This window comes from Pseudochaenichthys georgianus, chromosome 24, assembly GCF_902827115.2.
Source record: "Pseudochaenichthys georgianus chromosome 24, fPseGeo1.2, whole genome shotgun sequence".
Classification (NCBI taxonomy): domain Eukaryota; kingdom Metazoa; phylum Chordata; class Actinopteri; order Perciformes; family Channichthyidae; genus Pseudochaenichthys; species Pseudochaenichthys georgianus.
The window spans coordinates 22942777-22961942 of record NC_047526.1 but is presented as its reverse complement, the minus strand read 5'-3'; the positions used below and the strand labels follow the sequence as shown (position 1 = coordinate 22961942).

The 19166-nt window shown below is 44.8% G+C and overlaps 1 protein-coding gene across 1 annotated transcript in view; it reads right to left on the bottom strand.

Annotated features, from left to right (window-relative positions):
- LOC117439581 (tyrosine-protein phosphatase non-receptor type 14-like) overlaps positions 1 to 19166 on the bottom strand; it is a 39414-nt gene that overhangs the window by 8296 nt on the left and 11952 nt on the right. Inside the window, exons 2-14 of the mRNA XM_034075543.1 lie at positions 17840 to 18244; positions 15144 to 15319; positions 8538 to 8635; positions 7707 to 7774; positions 7208 to 7278; positions 7024 to 7111; positions 6648 to 6736; positions 6404 to 6491; positions 6033 to 6115; positions 5769 to 5829; positions 5123 to 5201; positions 3677 to 4146; positions 2316 to 3587 (exon numbers count right to left, since the gene is read on the bottom strand). Coding sequence (XP_033931434.1) covers positions 2316 to 3587; positions 3677 to 4146; positions 5123 to 5201; positions 5769 to 5829; positions 6033 to 6115; positions 6404 to 6491; positions 6648 to 6736; positions 7024 to 7111; positions 7208 to 7278; positions 7707 to 7774; positions 8538 to 8635; positions 15144 to 15319; positions 17840 to 18013 — 2817 coding nt within the window. The 5' untranslated portion in view covers positions 18014 to 18244. The remainder of the gene's footprint in view (positions 1 to 2315; positions 3588 to 3676; positions 4147 to 5122; positions 5202 to 5768; positions 5830 to 6032; positions 6116 to 6403; positions 6492 to 6647; positions 6737 to 7023; positions 7112 to 7207; positions 7279 to 7706; positions 7775 to 8537; positions 8636 to 15143; positions 15320 to 17839; positions 18245 to 19166) is intronic.

Here is a 19166-nt window from a genome sequence, read left to right as displayed (position 1 = left end):
TACATGTCATTCCTTTCTACACTAATATACAACAATATAAACCCTGTTTGTGCTGCTTTGTATATGCTGGAATCTATTTAATGCTTAAATACCGTCCGGGACGTGTTATTTACAATATCGGACAAGTAGATCTTTCAATTGACTTGTCCGGCGGACAAGTGACGTTTTTCGCCCCGATTTATTGACAAATTATTGATACATTCAGTTTACAAAAGGCAGAACTCATTCGCAAATTGTCCGTGTCCGCCATTGTTCGTTTATAAATGTTAGTTTCGGTTCTGCTTGTCGATTCCTAAGGAAATGCATCTCGCCGCTTTCTGTACAGTTAGACGGGGGCGGGGCGGGAAGTGTAGCACCGTGGCAGGGTTGGGAAGCAAAACTCGGTTCCGAGTAGGAACAAATAACAATTGTCCGGTACCGGGATTAATAAGAGTTGTGAGGACAGGAGGCCGAGCCCCGCGGACTGCAGCTCTCTCTCTATGCTCCGTATCAGCTGATCGCTGCATGGTGCAGCTCAGCGTCTCTCTCTCTCTCTTTCTACACACAGCGGATCTGCTGCCCGTTAACAGCCTCATCTTTGTCAAACGTTCATATGTTCTCTCTCTAACACGTAATGAAGGTTATTAAGCGTTTTAGCTCCTGTGTTGTTAATATTGACCACCATTTCCTTTATGAAGTGAAGCAGCCTCCCTGTCTGTGTCCTCGCGCTGTCCTCACATCCCCGGACCCCCAGGCTCGGAGGAGCACAGGGATGTCAGTATTGTTTATGAAGCAGGGTATAGAAAGTACATTATTGAAATGCTATTTATACTATTTATTAACTTTTACAAACAGTGAGTAGCTGGGCAGCTGCAGCATGTGTATTGCAGGACATGTGTAAGCGTGCAAGTGTCTTTGAGTTGTAGAAAAGCGCTAGGCCTATAGGCTATAAATATAATAATAATAATAATAATAATAATAACTTTATTTGTATAGCACCTTTCATACAGGGGATTGCAGTTCAAAGTGCTTTACATCAGTAAAAAACAAGACATAAAATCAGTGTAAAACAAGCAGCAAGAGCAAAGCATAAAGTGGGATAAAATAATTAAAAATAAAAACATGGGGAATAAAACAGAGAAATAGTGCAATGTCAATCACAGAGAATAGTGCAGTATAATAGTGTAAAATCAGTCAAATGCTTTGGTAAAGATAGGTTTTAAGCTGCCTTTTAAAAATGCCTAATGTATTGGCTTCCCTAATATTGTTGGGTAACATGTTCCACAGTTTTGGGGCGTAGTTTACAAAGGCTGCATCACCGATCTTCTTTTATGACTCTTTCTGGTGACCTCTAATAGACCTGCATCTGATGATCGCAGTGTTCTGGCAGGTGTGTAGTTCATTAGAGAGTCAGCAATGTAGCTGGGTCCTTGTCCATTTTTAGAGCCTTGTATATGAGGAGAAGTACCTTAAAATCAATTCTAAAAGTTACAGGAAGCCAGTGTAGAGTAGCTAAGACAGGACTAACGTGTTCCCTCCTTTTGGTATTAGTCAGTAGTCTAGCTGCAGAGTTTTGAATGAGCTGGAGTCTTTGTACATTCTCAAACTGCACCACTTAGAACTAACTAAACAATGCAGAGATTATTTTTATATAATTGTATTCAATAACCGTAAGAAATTCAACAGTATGAAGTGATTTGTAAATAGGAATACAGATTTGACTTAATGTTTTCATAAATATATTTTTCTCCCAGTTTGTCATGGGACTTATTTACCCTCTCAAAGAACCGGAATCGAGAACCGAAAATAACCAGAATCGAAAAGCAGAACCGGAATCGTTAAAATCCAAACGATACCCAACCCTATGTGTGATGCAGTAAAATGTTACCGCTCACTTACGTTAGCGGTGTTGTAAAAACTGTGGGAAAATGTAAAAAATACGATGAGGAAGAAGATTCCAGTGGCCCCAATTTTTGTCAATTCTGGACAAGTGAAAAATGTATTCGGACAAGTAAATTGCCAAACTCACTTGTCCATGGACAAGTACTCTCTAAAAACTTTTTCTCACACTGATACTGTAATACTTTTGGCAATAAACCTGAAATATTTTCTGTAGATTGCTAAAGTATACAATTTAAAATGATGTAATGCAGGGAAAAGCAGCAAATCTTCACATCTGAAAAGTTGAAAGCCTCAATAAGTGCTGGTTTTGCGATTGTCAACATTGATGTGAAGTCTGTTGATCAACTCGTAACTTCAGCGCTGAAAAATAGCACGTGTTTATAAAAATATGTTGGCACAGTTGTAGAAGATAAACAGTGTAAAGATTGTCTTACCCTCTGAGCGATTTCCCTCTCCACGATGCTGTCTTCCAGAGAGAACATCTCCGACACCGGCCTCTCTTTGACCGGCTCCTTCCTCACTCTCTCCTTCACACTAGTTAGGTCCGGTTCTGAAATGGAGGGACCTAAAACTGCCCCATTCACCCCACCTTGGTCCCCTCGGGTTAGTGTCCCACCAGCAGATGGACCACCTCCACCACCAGGCCCCCCACCCCCTGGGCTCTGCCCGGCTTTGAGTGCCCGACCCTGGGCTTGGTTTGGGTCCATGTGTCCCTGGTTGCTATGCGGGCCTGGATTGTGGTTGTGGTGGTGAGTGTGATTGTGGTTGCGGATTTGAACATTGCTCGCAGGTCTAGGAGGACCAGGGTACTCCGGAGGGGGTTTGTTTGGCAGCTTGGCCAGAGCAGCCTGGAGCTGAGCGCTAATGCCCTCGTTGAGACCAGGAATTTGAACGTCCAACTCAGGCCTCTCCTCTTCCTCCTCCTCCTCTTCTTCACTCTCACTACTGTGTATGAGCATGGTAGCATTGGAGAGAGTCTTTTGATGCTGGTAGGCCACAGACTCAGGTGGCACGACAGAAACCTCAGAGGCTTTCTGGACAGACATCTGCATGGGCAACTCCTGTGGCTGCTGAGGATGAGTCTGGGGTTGTTGCTGAGGGGTTTGGGGCTGAGGCTGAGGTGGCATCACATGTTCTCTGAGAGTGTTCCTCCGATGAAGGGGAGCATTCATACTCTTCATCACAAGGCCATCCATCCCTCCACCTCCTCTCATGCTGCTGATCACCTCCATGCTGTGTCTCTTGCCCAGGGTGGAGCGGTGCTTCGCAGCTGCCGTTAACGGTTCACTTACCTCCTGCAGGGACTGGTGCACCACGGCCGAGCTGTCCGGTTGGAAGGTCTTGACCGACAGCTGCACCATGCGGGTCACCAGCTCTGGACTGCTGCCCCCGATGCAGCGGTGACGGTGGCTGGCCAGGTCCGGGGTGCTGGTGGCCGGGCGGAAGGAGCTGGAAGGGTAGGGCGGAGGAGGGCGCGTCATGTGGTTTCTCAGCACGTTCGCTGTAACTGCATAGCTTCCCACGTTCCCCTGTTGTTTGGTATTTGCCAGCTCAGGTGTGCTGACAGTGTGAGAGATGGAGTTTCCTACACCTCCACCCACACCACCGCCTCCCCCTCCATTAACGCAGGGGGAATGACAGGGGCCCTGACTGGTGGCTGGTCCTCCCTGATGAGGGCCATGGGACACTGGCTTACTGTAGCTGATCTGCAAGGTGAACATTCATAGAGAAAGCGTGTGAGATGTAGATATGAACACCAAATGTAACACACACAGAGCATCCACATGAACTGTACCTGTGGTGCGTAAGGACCCGGGCTGGGCCCCAGGCCATGATAAGGGCTCCTCTCCCTCATCTCTGGCTGGCTATACACCAGAGCCTCAGGCTGGCGGTAAGCACATGCATTGCTGATGTTCAGGCTTCGTAGCGATTGGCTGTGGAGGTCATGGTGAGCGGGGAGCATGCGTCGCTTCTGCCGCATGACAGCATCGTACTCGGGCGTGGGCCGGTAGGACGGAGCGATGATGGCGCTGTGGCGGTGACTGGGGATGTAGTCAGGGCGCATGAGCTCGCTCCCGGGGATGCTGAGGTTGGAGGACATGGGCGAGGGGGGGACAAAAGTCTGGGAGTGATTGAGGGAGCTCAGGCTGGGGCTGCTGTACATGCTCCCATTGGGCACGGTACCATTTCGGAAAGGAAATTCCGCCGGGCAGCGATCCAGACTAGTCTCTGACTTGTAGTAGGCTTCGTCATGGAAGATGCTGTCTAAAGATCAAAAGAGAAAGACATTTTATAATTTGTTATATATCTTTTTTATACATCTCAAACCAAGGGTCCAAACTGTTAGTGAAGTTGTTAGCTTCAGTACATAAACAATACAACAACTTAAAGATCATGGACCGACAAATTCATAGATAAATTAATGAAATTCATTAAATCTGACAAAATTACATATAAGGACTTAAACCAGGATTAAATGACATGATATGGACTACATTTCTGAAGTTCTGAAAACCCGATTATTTCAAAGTTGAGCATATTTAAATTGGGTTTGATGTATAAAATTGGGTATTGTTTGGGTGTGGTTGCACTGCAGCACCAACAACCTTTGTAAGAAATCTGAAGATTTTATGCCCTTAGTTGACCAACTTGAGAGGGAAAGCTTAGAAATATTTTATTCCCACCATTATGAAGGAGACAGTGGTATGCATGTCATTCCTCTTTACTCAACAAATAGAGCATTCTCTCATGTGAAACTATCTCAAGCCCACAAGCAGGCAGACGTACATAATCTCAAGCCTGAGGTCACACGACAGAATGATCTCACACCCACACATAGTAGCACACCCTGGATATTTTTCCACTCGCTCTGTTTTACTGACAAACCGACAAGAGGGAAGCTCTTCGGATTAAAAGGCCGACTGAGTGTGTGAACAAGTCAATGAAAGAGTGAAGCACAAAATGAGGTCATCGCTCTGCACCCCAAACGTTGGGCTCTAATTGGCTGGGAGATTGTTCAAATATAAATGGGCTGTGAGTCACACCGAGCCTGATGGGAAAGACACAATTAGCTTCAATCACCAGGAAGGCTCCCATCTTAACTCACATTGTGGTCAGAGCAGGGAGCCGGAGGGTCTGAAACTTACTCTACTGAAGCTGTGTGTGTGTGTGTGTGTGTGTGTGTGTGTGTGTGTGTGTGTGTGTGTGTGTGTGTGTGTGTGTGTGTGTGTTTTACACGTACCTTGAGAGCTCTGCGTGTCCTGATGATGCTCTCCATACTGGGTATGCATTGACTGGAAGTTGCAGGACTGGGGCCGCGGCTGAATAAAGAAACACATTAAATGCAATTAAGGAGAAGCAATTATTTGTAATGCTCCATTAAGCAATGGACATTATCATTATCTACAAATATTGGAGCAGCAATATGTCCTAACTCAACAGGTGAAAGATCAACTCTATGGCCGTGGAGTTGTCCTTCAGTGATGCCTGTGGTTCTCGAGACTGACAACAGAGTGCTGGAGAGGATTGAATGAACAGCTATTGTGCCACATTTAGCGAAGCCATTGTCTGGCCAGCAGGGAGGGTGTCGCACAAATCACTGCCTTCATTGTTGCACCGGAAATCACACCAAGTAACACCCTTGCAAACTTTCCAACAACACCCACCACACCACCAACGCACGTTCAAACTGAGGCTCCATGGCACAATTAAGTGCCGCCCTGAGTGGGAGAGCAGTCAAATCTCAAACCACAGCCGTTTCTGTCTTCCCTCTTAAATTGGTCGTCTGTCCTCCGACTTTTGGTCTCATTTATACACCATGTCAAACCACTGAGCAATAACCAATGAAAATTAACCACAACAAAGCATGCAAGTGCTGCAGACGGTACCAGAGAGAGGCGGTGGGTCCAGGTGGTTCTCCTCCTGATTTGCGCAGGTGAGTGAGTCGGCCTTAAGAGACACAAACGTTGAAGATTATTTACAAACTGAAAGAACCATTAACTCTGAATCACCAGTTCAAGATAATACAATTTGTTTTGGTATTTCATTCTTTTACATAGCCTTCAAAAGGTTAATAAACTCTAGATATTAAACGACAGATGTAACTGGATTTATAAGTGTTGTAACGGCCTTCAGCTGGCCTCGGGACTCACTCTGCACAGATCTTGTTCTGTTTATAGAATTTGTGTCTGGCCGTAAAAAGACGAGCGATGTATTTGGCCATTTCCATATCCTCCTGCAGATACAGACAGAGACAAAAACATTAATATTATTAAATTAACACAGCGGTTGTATTTATGGAAAATAAAGAGCCGGTATTTGTCAGTGTGCAAGGATATCTGGGAATGTGATGTGCGTTTTCTTTGTTTAACTTCCCACTAGAAACCTTGTATAAAGCCTGTGTGTGTGTGTGTGTGTGTGTGTGTGTGTGTGTGTGTGTGTGTGTGTGTGTGTGTGCGCGCGTGCCTGCGTGCGTGCGTGCGTGCGTGTGTGTGTTGAGAGCACCAACAGACTAAACACTCACCATGTGAAAAATGATGGTGTCGTCTTTGCTTGTTATCTCCACTGTGATGGCTGACTTGTTGTGCGCTATAGTACCAATGTCCTTCCACCTGTCATACACAAGGAAACGCAAACAAATGTACACAAGGATGACTTTTCCCACACAAACATTCTTATTTATTTCTTTATTGGTATTAGCCCTACTACCTCATGATCAAGGATAGGGTCAGAAATAGACAAATATGATGGAGAGTGGGGGGGCTTACTTGTGGAGCATGATGGATCGGCCATTTCTGTGTTTGACAAACACCCCAATGAAAGACACACCGATGAAAATATCGTTGGTGTAGTTGTCCTGTGAAAGAAGAGCGAAAATAATAAGGACAAAGAAAACTCTTCTCAAGATCAGAGAAACAGGCTCCACACTGTAGAGGTGTGTGTGTGTGTGTGTGTGTGTGTGTGTGTGTGTGTGTGTGTGTGTGTGTGTGTGTGTGTGTGTGTGTGTGTGTGTGTGTGTGTGTGTGTGTGTGTGTGTGTGTGTGTGTGTGTGTGTGTGTGTGTGTGTGTGTGTGTGTGTGTGTGTGTGTGTGTGTGTGTGTGTGTGTGTGTGAGGGAGGATGGGGGTGTTGCGTTTTTATCTACCTTAGCCGGAAAGCTCTCCTGCCCAAAGCCGTCCAGTTTCTCCACCTCTTTGATGTACAGAAGCTCTGCTTCAGCAGTCTGCATTCGACTGGAAAGTACAAACACATTCAACATCTGGTACTTAGACAATCCTTTTCCTCTCTTTTTTTCACAAATGTACAAAAAACATAAAATTAAGCTTTACCAGCGACTCTTGTGCTCGTTAGCGACTTTTTGGGTCCACTCCTCAAGCACCTCATCTCCATTAGGCCAGTTCTGAGAGAAAAGGGATCACATCATTAATCAAAAAAGAAATAGGAGAAAAAGAGGAGCATAAGAAAAGTAACAGTTGATGAATGATTATTTACATAAAGATGGGAAGGTTAAGAAAGAGTTCAAGCATTTACTAAAGCATTGTCACTTTCTCCACCTGTCAAATGCTTTTGCAGCTAAACTGTAGTCGGTTAGTGCAGTTGTCCTGTGTTCAGTTTGAACATCGCTAGCTGTGCGATGTAACATAGTGTTCAGTTTGTATCCACTAGATCTTTATCTCACTCAGATTCTTGTTGCCAGTGTTCTGACTGTCAATCAGGTATGCAGAGGGAGGGGGTACAGAGGTGACACAAGAATGTGTGCCTTTAGGCAACCCACACAGACTCGCAAAGACACACAAGTATTTTAACAGTGAAGGTTTGAGCACTCACCACAGGGAAGAGCACGTACTCCCTGAGGAAGTCCTGGGACATGAACTGAGTGAAGTCTCCAAAGTCCGCTAGAAAATACAAACACATGTGTACAATTTACAAAAATCACATAACTGTACATAGAATGTATTGCCTTTTGTTGTATTCATGGCTTTTATTCAAGACTTTACAAACTGAAAACAGGAGGGACAACAGATTGTAATAACAGACTATGCATTAGCAATTATAAATATATTTGTACATGATTTTGTTGGTCTTCATTTTAAAAGTTGTATCTACATTGTTCATAAGATGAGGTTAAACCTCATTTATTAAAAAAAGTGTGACAAAAATAATTCCCACATCACACCAGTTATGTGTCCACCTGCACACCGTCTCCATTGCCAGATAGGGCCTGTGAGGGCACCCTAAGTAGTGTTCTGCTGTCTGTCGGATAAAAGTAATTGTAGCGGAGGAACCTAACCTCCCGCCAGATAAGTGTCTTCCTGATGCTACGAAGGCTAACCTTGGAACTAGCGATAAGCTAACTGTCTGTTTACATTCCCCCTGAGACACAGACAGCACCCAGGAACAAGACCGAGGAGATGGAGTGTGTGCGTGTGCGTGTGTGTGTGTGTGTGTGTTTGTGTGTGTGTTGACTGATACCATAGGAACTCAAGTGGACTGGGCTCTCCCAGTGGTATGCAGCCATATTAGGTAGTGAAGTCGAGATGACCTGAGAAAGTGTGAGTTTGTGCTCACTCTTTCTCTCTTATGCTGCCTGTCTCCCTCTGGTAAATTATTCACATGAGATGTTTGTTCATGCAAATGTGTGCGTGTGCGTGTCCTCACCTTGTACTGCTAGGCCAGCTAGCCTGATCCCCTGCTCTACTGTGCAGTGGAGGCGTCCGTCCAACACTGCCTTTTTCACCTGCAGGTAATACTGATACCTAGAGAAAGCGAGAAGGGAATAAGGAACAGAAGAAAAGAAAAGAAAGAAATATGTGTTCAGATGAAGTGATGTAGATTGACACTGATGGCCACACTAGCAGCTACTAATATCTGTCTGTTAGTTGGTCCATCACTACGATCCAGATAAAATGTAAACAATTATTGAATGGTTTGCAATTAATGGTTTCATAGACATTCGTGGTACGCAGTAGATAAATCCTGAGGACTTTTTATTTCCTGTTTTTTTCTTTAATCGCACCATGGCATCGACAATTTTGTTCGGTAGAGAACGTGTTAGCCTTCTGAGATTTGGCTGTGCCTGAGCAAATCCTCACAAAGCTGCTGGCATGACTGTATACTCTTCAGTCTTTTCTCAGATGGCATACCCCAGCCTGTCTACCCGCTCAAATCTACGAAAAACCCCTAACCCTGACATAGTGGGTGGTAGAATGAGCACTGTTATAAGCCTTCAGGAACTCGGGAGAATTTGGTTAGTGGTTAATGTTATTTTTCCAACGAGCCACACGGTCTCTGAACCACTTTTATAAAATCAAGCTGGAAAACATGATGGGTTTCAGTTCAACACATCGATCCAAGGAAAGTAAGAAGAGCTGTGCTTAAGGCGTCGCACATTAGCAATTGAATGTTTGCAAATAGACACCACAGAGAGACGTTTTCTTCTGGTCAACAGAAAGTATGCGTCAAGACAGTATTGGCAATAATATTAGCTGTTTAAAACAATGCCAGAGAAGCCTGTTGCAGAATCCAAGAGAGGAATGAGTGAATCACCTTCATGTGAAATACCAGTGACTCATTTCTGACTTAAGAGGAATGCCAAATGTATACCAGTAAGGGATAAGTAATAGGTATTTTATAGGTCTTTCAGTTTCCAGCTAACAGTGAGTGTGTTACATGGAACTGACACCAATAGGGCCCGAGTTTAATTTTAGGTAGGACCAAAACAAGCAGGACAAAGTGGGAGTATTATTATTGCTGTGCGAATGTGAGGCAAACTGGGGACTCTGCACTGTGGTTTTGGGCAGTGGTGATTTTGCCAAGTGTAAACTGATATGATGACACAGTTCAGATTGTTGGGCCTTAAAATAATGTGGTTAAAAAGTCCCAAAACCAAGAGGCTGAAATACACCGAGCTCCTCGAGTTTCTGAGCTCCTTTTGTCCACTCTTAGACACAGTCCAACTGGATGTGTGTCTTTTGAAGAATGGAGCGGCCACACAGGAGGAAAGACAGAATTGTCAGGGTGACCGGGCTCAGCTGCGTAAAAACTTGCACACCGTTTCCTGTTTGTTGCCATGGTGACCACTGGCTGAGTCTTTCCAATGTGGGCTGTGAGACACCTTTTCTGACGTGCACACACACACGTGCACACACACACAGTCAGAAAGAGCTGTGAGTGTTAGCGCATGTTAGACAGCCCATGCCAGGGTACACAAACCTCTATGTGGGAACCACTGAGCAAGACATGCTTAGTCATTCACTCAAACACTCATACTTTTATAATCCCTCAATTCTCAAAAATGTTATACTCCTCTGTCGTCTCAATTGTAAAAGCAGCTCTCACCAGTCATGCACTATTTAGTTAAACTATTAATGTTATTTTCAGAGTTTCATGGCCTCCATTATGTTCTTTACATCTTTCATGTTTATATTCACATTCTCTCCTCCTCTACTTCTTCCTTTCTTTTTTGAGCTCCACTCAGCATACTCCCAGGCCTATAATCTGACCCCGCCCTCCTCCCTCACCCTGTCATTACACCCGTTGGCTAAGCTGCCATTCCGTTCCCGTGGCAACCCCCTAATTAGCCAACCCCAACCGCTGCGGCTGCAGCGAGGGAGGAGCCTGATGTGGTGTGGATAGTGAAGAGAGGGGGGGGGGGGGGAGATCACGCAAGGCACAAAACCCTTCAAATGATTGTGGACTTTGTTTTTACAAACTCTCCATGTTTTCCAAGCCTTCTCCATATGGGGTATGTTGAGGTTGACAGTGGTTGGTTCTCATTCTGAGGTTCAATAGCAAAAATGTAATGGTGTTTATATATAAACGCAAGGCCAGTGGTGGGGAGGAGGATGTTAAACTGTTTGGAATAACTATGTGAGAGCTTAAGGTAGTAAAGAGTTCTCGTCATGACAGAGCCCACTTTACACAAAAAACACAACTCCACACAAAGGCATCAACCGAGTAAGCAAGTAGTAGTCTACAGCAGAGCGTAGTTTAATCACATGGCCCTCCTCGATCCCACTAGGAGGAAGTAGAAAAAGTGTATGAGAATGTAATCTTGGTGAATAATATATCCTTTAAATTCAGAGTCTTCAAAAGAGTAGACACATCTTGTAAGCCAAAGTGTCCATAAAGACATACTTATGATGGTAGACACCTGGCATGCATGTCAGAATGACATAATGATGCTGTAATAACAGGTGGATGTAGACGTAGACATGAGGTAAAGCTTTCCCCACTGGAAGTTACTTGTGACTTCCACCATGGCAGAGTGCTCTGCTGGCACCCGGCAGCCACACAGGCACAAAGGACCCTTTATATGCCCACGCATGTTTGAGTCCCGCTCAAGACATGCTGCCAGATGTCCAAGTGGCCCGGACAACAAGCCTGCGAGCATATGTGCATGCATGCATGAATGTGTGTGTACATATGCTTCAACCCCTCCTCCTCCCCCTCCACCTCTGCAGTGGTATGACCCTGTCCACCCCCTCAACCCTGGATGGGTCCAGACAGCTTGTGTGGGAGGCAGAAGGATTTCACTTTGAAATGTGTTGAATCAGCAAGGGGCACAACAGAGTACAGCTGTGTGTGTGTGTGTGTGTGTGTGTGTGTGTGTGTGTGTGTGTGTGTGTGTGTGTGTGTGTGTGTGTGTGTGTGTGTGTGTGTGTGTGTGTGTGTGTGTGTGTGATAAATTGCTGAACAATGCTAGGATTTCAAGGCTGTTGGTGCTGTTAGCCTTGGGGGCTGCTGAGGCCAGCTGGTCTCGCTCCGGTCAACAGCTCTCTGTTTAGGTTCCTCACTTTCTCTCTCCGGGCCACTTTGCCCCTCCTTCATATCACTGGAACAGAAGGAACAGAAGGCTTCAACCACACACACCGGCTACAAGATGTGTGTGGGGTAAAATGGATGAAATCCAAAGAGGTAGGTAGTAAATAGTAGTTAGTGTGGGATTAGTGCAAGAAGCATTTCAGGGGTCAAACACGGTGCAACTGAGTCTGGGTGGAACACCCACCACACACACCAAAGCAGTCAAAACAATGTGGTTATGACCAGTAATGCGAGTATGGCATTACTCTGATTTATATGTTTACATGAGTTTTCCTAGAGGAGCATTCTGGCTACAAATGTAGCCTTCAGATTCTGTTCGAGTCAAAGTTCATCCAGCGCGCAACTTCAAACCAAACTTCTGGTTCTTCTTGTGGCCATTTTGGTGTGAATATAGCAATAAAACCATGCTCGAAAAAGCCTTGTTTTCTATCAACTTTAACACCAGAGAGCATAAAAAATGTTTCGGGAGGAAAGCCACCTCAAGAACGGAGAGTTTGTTTGTATTGTATACTCTGTGTGAAGATGAGAAAAACAAGAGTGAAAAATCTTGCCAGCAAAAATATCTTGGCTATAAATTGTCATGCAATTGGATTAAAATATGTGTTGCAAAACAAGGTAAAAACTCTAATTATGTTTCTACAATTACATAATCTGACAATTACGTAGAACTCCACAAAAGTGTATCTTGCAGCTGCAACTATGAGTATAATTACATAAACATAACAGAGAACAGTGTTTACACAGGCTCCAGCGTTCTTGCATTACTGCCATAATTGCTTGATAATTGAATTATTTGTGTGAATATGCAGCCAGCAAGCACCCGCACACACAAACAGACACACTCGCTTTAGCCCCCTGCTTTGGGTAATTTTCACAGCTGCATGGAGAGAGGAAGAGAGGAAAGAACAAACAGATGAATGGATGGACGGGAAGAGAGGGAGATCTAGTGTCAGGTTACACATCAGTCGAACACTGAACTTCAAAGACCTGACCACATTACAAAACCCACATTACTTTCTCACTAAATCTCATTTACTCTGAGGAGGCAACACTGTCCACCTGGTTTCTGGCAACAAGTTAACATGAATGTGTTTACAAAACCAAGTAATCTCTTGTTTTTTCACAATCTAAAAGCATTTGAAACCAATGGCCCAAATAATAGTTGGAAAAGAAACAGTCAAGGTCAGTAACAAAGTGTGATTTTCATGATAAAAGTAACCTTGCACTTCCCAAAAACAACATGTCAACTCCCACTCAGAAGCAGAAAGATACATTTATATGCTGACAAATATAGATGTATACGTTCCAGCAGTAACATCTGTAGACTGAGCAGAAACCACATACATACCAGGGTACAAACCCAAAGCCAAGTGTTGCAGCCAAACTTTTACTTTCTCTGTCCCCACTTGTCTTCCTCTTTGCCTCTGTCATTCCTTCACCAAATCCTACCCTTCCCCCCCCCACCGTCAGACCAGGTGTGTAGGGAAAACAAAGATCTGCTCGACTGGATGCGACCCAAATCAACCTTAACTCAATAAATGATCTACATTTCAGTCAGTTGTGATTGTTATCATTCCCCGATTTGATGTCCTCAAAGTACAGACGGTAGAAGAGCAAATGATGACTTTAAAGATGGGTTATCCTTTGATAAGGACTAGGTCATTAAAAGGTGTGTTTTGAACTTTATCAAAAAAGCTGTGAAGATTGTTTTCAACCTGATGTGAAGAAAAGAGGGCGCCAGGCTTTTAGAAAAGCTTGCCTCAGGGAGCATGTATGTTCTTACAATGTGCTGTATTCTGACTACCCCTCTGCCCGGGCTGCAGCTGGCTTCTCACAGGATTATTGGGGGGAATATGCGAGGTGTGTGAGGTGAGTGGATGTGAGTATGTGCGTGTGTGTGTTTTGTAAACCAGACACCACCACCCCCCCACGCCACCCCAACTCCCCTTTTACCCCCAGCACTTCTGCTGGGAGGAATGTGCGGTCCGCCTCCTACGATGGACGGCTGTGCCAACATTCCTGACAAACACACAAAAAAGAGAGAAAAAGGGAGAGAGGGAAGAAGGGACGAAGAAAGAGAGTAAACATGTGGGACTGAAGTGATGAGGAGATCTGCTCTTGATAAAAAGGAGTAGGGTTGACACTATGTAGAAGTAGTGTAAGAGAAAGAGAGGGGGCTTGAGCAAAAGAGGCAGCCATTGTCCCCTAAATTGCCCCTAAGGCCCCATCATAACCCCTTCAACCCCATCACACACACACACACACACACACACACACACACACACACACACACACACACACACACACACACACACACACACACACACACACACACACACACACACACACACACACACACACACACACACACACACACACACACACACACACACACACACACACACACACACACACACACACACACACACACACACACACACACACACACACACTGCAGGGGTTTCCTGTAATACCATCCCCTTACTAGAAGCAGATCCTGGTTTCTGTGTAACGAACCTGCAGAAACCCACACACTTCTACACACAGTGAGTCTCTGGGGCCGGTCACCGATACATGATGATTATTATTTATTATTTTCTATGTAAGCCCTGAAACAGCGTGTGCAGTCCTGCCTCCGTAAAAAAAAAACAGGAAATCCAACAGCGTAACACACTCTCACACACATTGTCGCACGCACACAAACCTTATAGCTAACTGCAGTCTCACAACGTCAGGCCGTGACCTGCGATCGACCTTTCCCACATCCAGCGAGGCAGAAGCCGCAAATTCACCAGCTCCGTGCGAGGCAGACCTGCAGAGCGTGTGTGTCTGTGTGTGACTGTGAGAAGGAATCTGAGATGGCAGACTGTCCACTACACACTGACCCCTGGACGCCCTGTTCACAGCTAGCTAACGTGCTCCTTCACACTCTTTCTTACACACAGACACACACACACTGCGGGTGATAATCAGTCGGAAATGACATCAGTCTCAGGCGGTCATGAGATTGACATCCACGCCCGTCACCACTTTCCTGCCCACTGTTTTCTTGAAGGTAACCAGCTAGCTATCGAAGTAGGGAGATGACAGTTCAGAAATGAAACCGTTTGCTAATACTATCATAGACTGTGACTAATATACTTAATGTAAAATGTATTTAAAATCTCAATTATAAAGACAATTAAGAGTGTGACATAACCCTGTTTTATATCTATGCTCTATTAAAAAACATGTAAGTGTACATATACTTCAATCCACATTTTTTAAACTGTTCTAATGTTAAAGAGTTACAGTTAACAGACTATGTGTCATGTACAATGGGTCAAATGAACAGCAAAGAAGATTATAAGCTACTGGTGTTGCAGTTGTAACTGAAGTTTATAACATAAACACAGAGTATGTGAGTGACAGTTATAAGTGCTGTTTTGAAACGCTTTTTACCTGGTGGCTTCTTGCTCCAGTCGGGAAACACTGGGCACGTAGAACATGACTCCGAAGAAGAGCAGTGGCTCGTTTCCGAACTTGTCCAGCTGCTTCTTGAGAGGTTTCTCCAGCTCCACCCAGCGATGGGCCGGGGCCTGGGTCTTTCCCTGGAACCATAGCCCAAAGTAATGGGTCTAGAGTCGGTGGAGAGAGACAGGGGGAGGAGGTCAATGTGGAGCACAAGGTCAAAGGATGGAGATGACGGAAAGGGACAAAGAGGAAATGAAAGAAGAGAGTGAAGGTTGGAAAAGGAGGAAGTAAAGAAATGATGAGTTGTATAAGTTGGATGGGAAGAAATAGTTTGGTTGGACAGGCGGGAGATGGTAATGTCAGTTCATTCTTGGGATGGGAAAATGGGGGTTTGTCGGGATACAGAATAATAGGTTGAGGCGGGAAATGAGAACAAAATGAAGGATATATTGGGGAAACTGAGCAGAGATTAATACACAAGCTGAAATAAAAAACAAGCACATATTTCTCCTCCAAATCAGATCAAATCAAAACCTTTGACGTCAGCAGCCAGACTCTATCAAACATAAATATTAGACTCCACTGAATGCCAGCAAGATTACCCTTGGCGAAGGGAAACAGGCAATGATGGTATCTTACTAAAACCAAATTAAAACTATTTTGAAAACAATGTCTCTTGCCTATCAACATCTACAGATTCATACACAATTTGAAAAATAAAATGCAATTCAGCTGTATAAACAATGGTCCATAAAAAAGGGAACAGTTGGACAGAAAATATTGACTTGATTGGGGACAGTTTCTTGACTTTTGATGTTTCAGTCAGTCATCTCAAAACAGGCTAAACATCCTGGATTCTATAGATGTGGGGCAGGTTTAAAGATCCCGTCATGTTCATTTGGACACGTGTCACTCATCAAAACAGGCACCATACTCGCAACCCATGCATGGGCATGCCAAGGACCAGTAGAACAAATGTATCTAAAACCTGGGACCGAGTCAGTTGTGAAACATGACACTGCTGCCATTTGTGATTTCAGTGCAAGCAGCTTCCTCAAAAACTTGAAAAATGTGCCTTTTCTCCAAAATTACTTTTTTAAGTTTACTCTAATTTTGTCAAACTTCTTTAACAGATCTAGCCGCCATACTATTAACAGCTGACCATGTACATTTTGAAAACGGTGAGGTTTTATTGGTGTGTATGCGTGCTCATATCATATCACAAATACCTGTTTAAGCTTTGACTTTACTGCATAGAAGGTCGTAAAGCTGCAGCTGCAAGAGCCAACACACTCATCAGTAAACACTCCTTGCTCACATGCTAACAGACACACTCAGGGCCTCCGGTACAGCAACAAAGGTGAAAACAACTAACTCAGACGGACACACACACAGTCCTGAGATGGCGTGCACGCATAGGGGCAGACGGCGGCTTAAGCAGAGGCGTCGCATCACCTTATTTATAACATCACTGACACCTGGCAAATACCACAACACTATGTCAGAACGCAAAGCACACCGCCCCTCTCTCTCTCCCTCCCTCCCTCACTCAGCTGGCGCAGACACACAGTTGAACACACGTATTTGTATTTGTGAACAAACTGCCCTGCTTTCACGCAAAACAACTGCACACACAAACACTAAGCCCCAGGCAAAGCAACATACCTGTGGGAGTTAGACCTTGGTGAAGGAAATGTAAAGAAAATGAGTGAAGAGAATCAAAAGGAGGAGAGAAAACACACAGAGAGAGCAAGGACAGGAGCAGGGGGAGTGGGGACAGGCGGATGAGCAGTATCTCTTTCTTCTGCAGAGAAAAGAGGACAGAGGTAGCCACGCTTCGTTAGAGACGGACAAGGACCCTGCAGGAGAGAGACAGTGCAGAGCAGGGAGACACACACACAGGGTGTGAGGAGAGACGCGTGGCCAACACACACACCAACACAAAGAAACACACACAGACACAAAGAAACACAATCTGTAAAGTGTGAGGGTCAATGTTTTACTTGTTTTTTCTGTGTGCTTCATATGGGTGATTACCAATAGTTTTGACTATACACACATATTGTTAGAGATTATTTATCTCTGTATATACATTGTGGACAATGTTGTACAAAAAGCTGGCCTGGGTCCAGACATTTGAAGTCTACTCCACTTATTTAATAATTCTGTCTGATATCAACCAAAAGCCAGACTATTTATGGCAATGTTGACCCTTATTTATGAATTGTGATTTTCAGCGATACTCTATTGATGGATAAGCCAAAATCTAGATGACATTTTATCAATAGTGTGACAAACATTCAACTGAACTATGATTGTGTCTACTGCTACTGATAGTAATATGTACGTGTCAAAGCTGACAACTGCTGATATTTTCTGTCAACATTCAATACCTTTACAATTAGATCATTTCAATTGCCTTAAAAATGTCAATGTGTCCCTACAACGATGTTTCCTGGTACGTCAAAGGCTGTGAAACTGGACAAACTCTAGCACCTGCAAGGTTATGTTATCTTGTCTTTATGTGTTCAAAACATGATTACAGGAACTGTTAAAGCTACATTAACAGTGTGTTGTTCAAGGAGATAACCAGATATAACAAACCTCCAAAGTGTCCAAATATCAACGTGCATAACAGTCTAACACAAGCATGTACGTGGGTCACAGAATGAAAGGGTCCTCACCTCCCGTAGCTCCAGCCTCTGGGCCACCGCCTCCAGACATTCCTGTCCCGTACTCTCCACAGACAGAGTGCATTCAATCACATTGTTGTCCAACAGGCGAATCCGTGTCACAAAGTAGTTTTTGCTCAGGACGTTGTAGCGCCGTGTGCGCCGCAGCCTCAGCCGGAAGGGCATGGCTGGCTGGAGGTCACGGCTGAGTCAAAGGTCAAAAGTCACTTGGGAGCAAGCAAGTGGAGAGAGGGGTGGGCCGGCTCTATGACCTGGCCGCTGCCCTCCTCACTCTCGCACGACGCCAGCCACACCACCGGGTGGAAAGATGCACCCTGGCAAGGCGCTGGCCCATTCCCAAAGATGTGCGGAGGGGAGGAGGAGGATGATGAGGAGGTGGAGGAGGATGAACAGGTGCTGCGGAGAGAGATGAAAAAGAAAAGTGTTAGCCAAACAAGAAACTCTCGACTAATATCCACAGATAGTTTTGTGGAGTCTTTCGAAACTTTCAGATTTGATCCCGCAGGAATGCAACAGATAAGCAGTGCTCTAATCAGTAAACATTCTTCCCATCAAAGCTTCCCACATCATATTCCTCCGTGTTATCATCCTGCCTACCTCCCATAAACAAGCAGAAACAAAAAACAGACGAGGCCAGCAGAATCTCCGGTGATGGGGGCAGCGGTGCTACGTTGTCAGCAGAGGCAGGAATCACACGGTAGCAGCAGACAGCTTTATCCTATAGTTATGGCAGCTGCGCTCTCTGTAGCCCCGTGAGGCCCAGCGGCGGGCAAAGCTGGGAGACAGAGGCAGAGATGTGAGGCTATGGATGAATGGACATCAAACAGCCGAGCGCAGACATCCATCTGAACCCGGCAGCTGGCTTTGAGGAACTAATGGAGCTTCTAAGTCTCATATCTGCCTGTGTGGGAGGCCTTTCCTTTCCTTTTTATCTCCCCTCTCTCCCTCTCTCCCTGGCCGACAGCAGCGCAGTGCCAGACATCGAAGCGTACAGTGTTGTAGTGTGTAAGATCACACACATGCGGTGGTGGCACAGATGCTTTCACAGACACACTGTTTGTCAGCTACTGCCACAAAACACACCGTGTCAATTTGAAACACATAAAACTGTTAATTACTGCAACATTGTGAGGAAGAGGCCAACACGCACACAAACTGTGGTTTTAAGGTTAACACAGGTCTTTGGAGAACACTTTGAACATATCAATGAGTTAGTCATTGGTTCCAAGCTTTCATGTGTGTGTATGAGGACAGAGCTTTGAAGTAAATCACACACAAACACAAGTGTATTTACTATGTTTATATAGACACATATGTG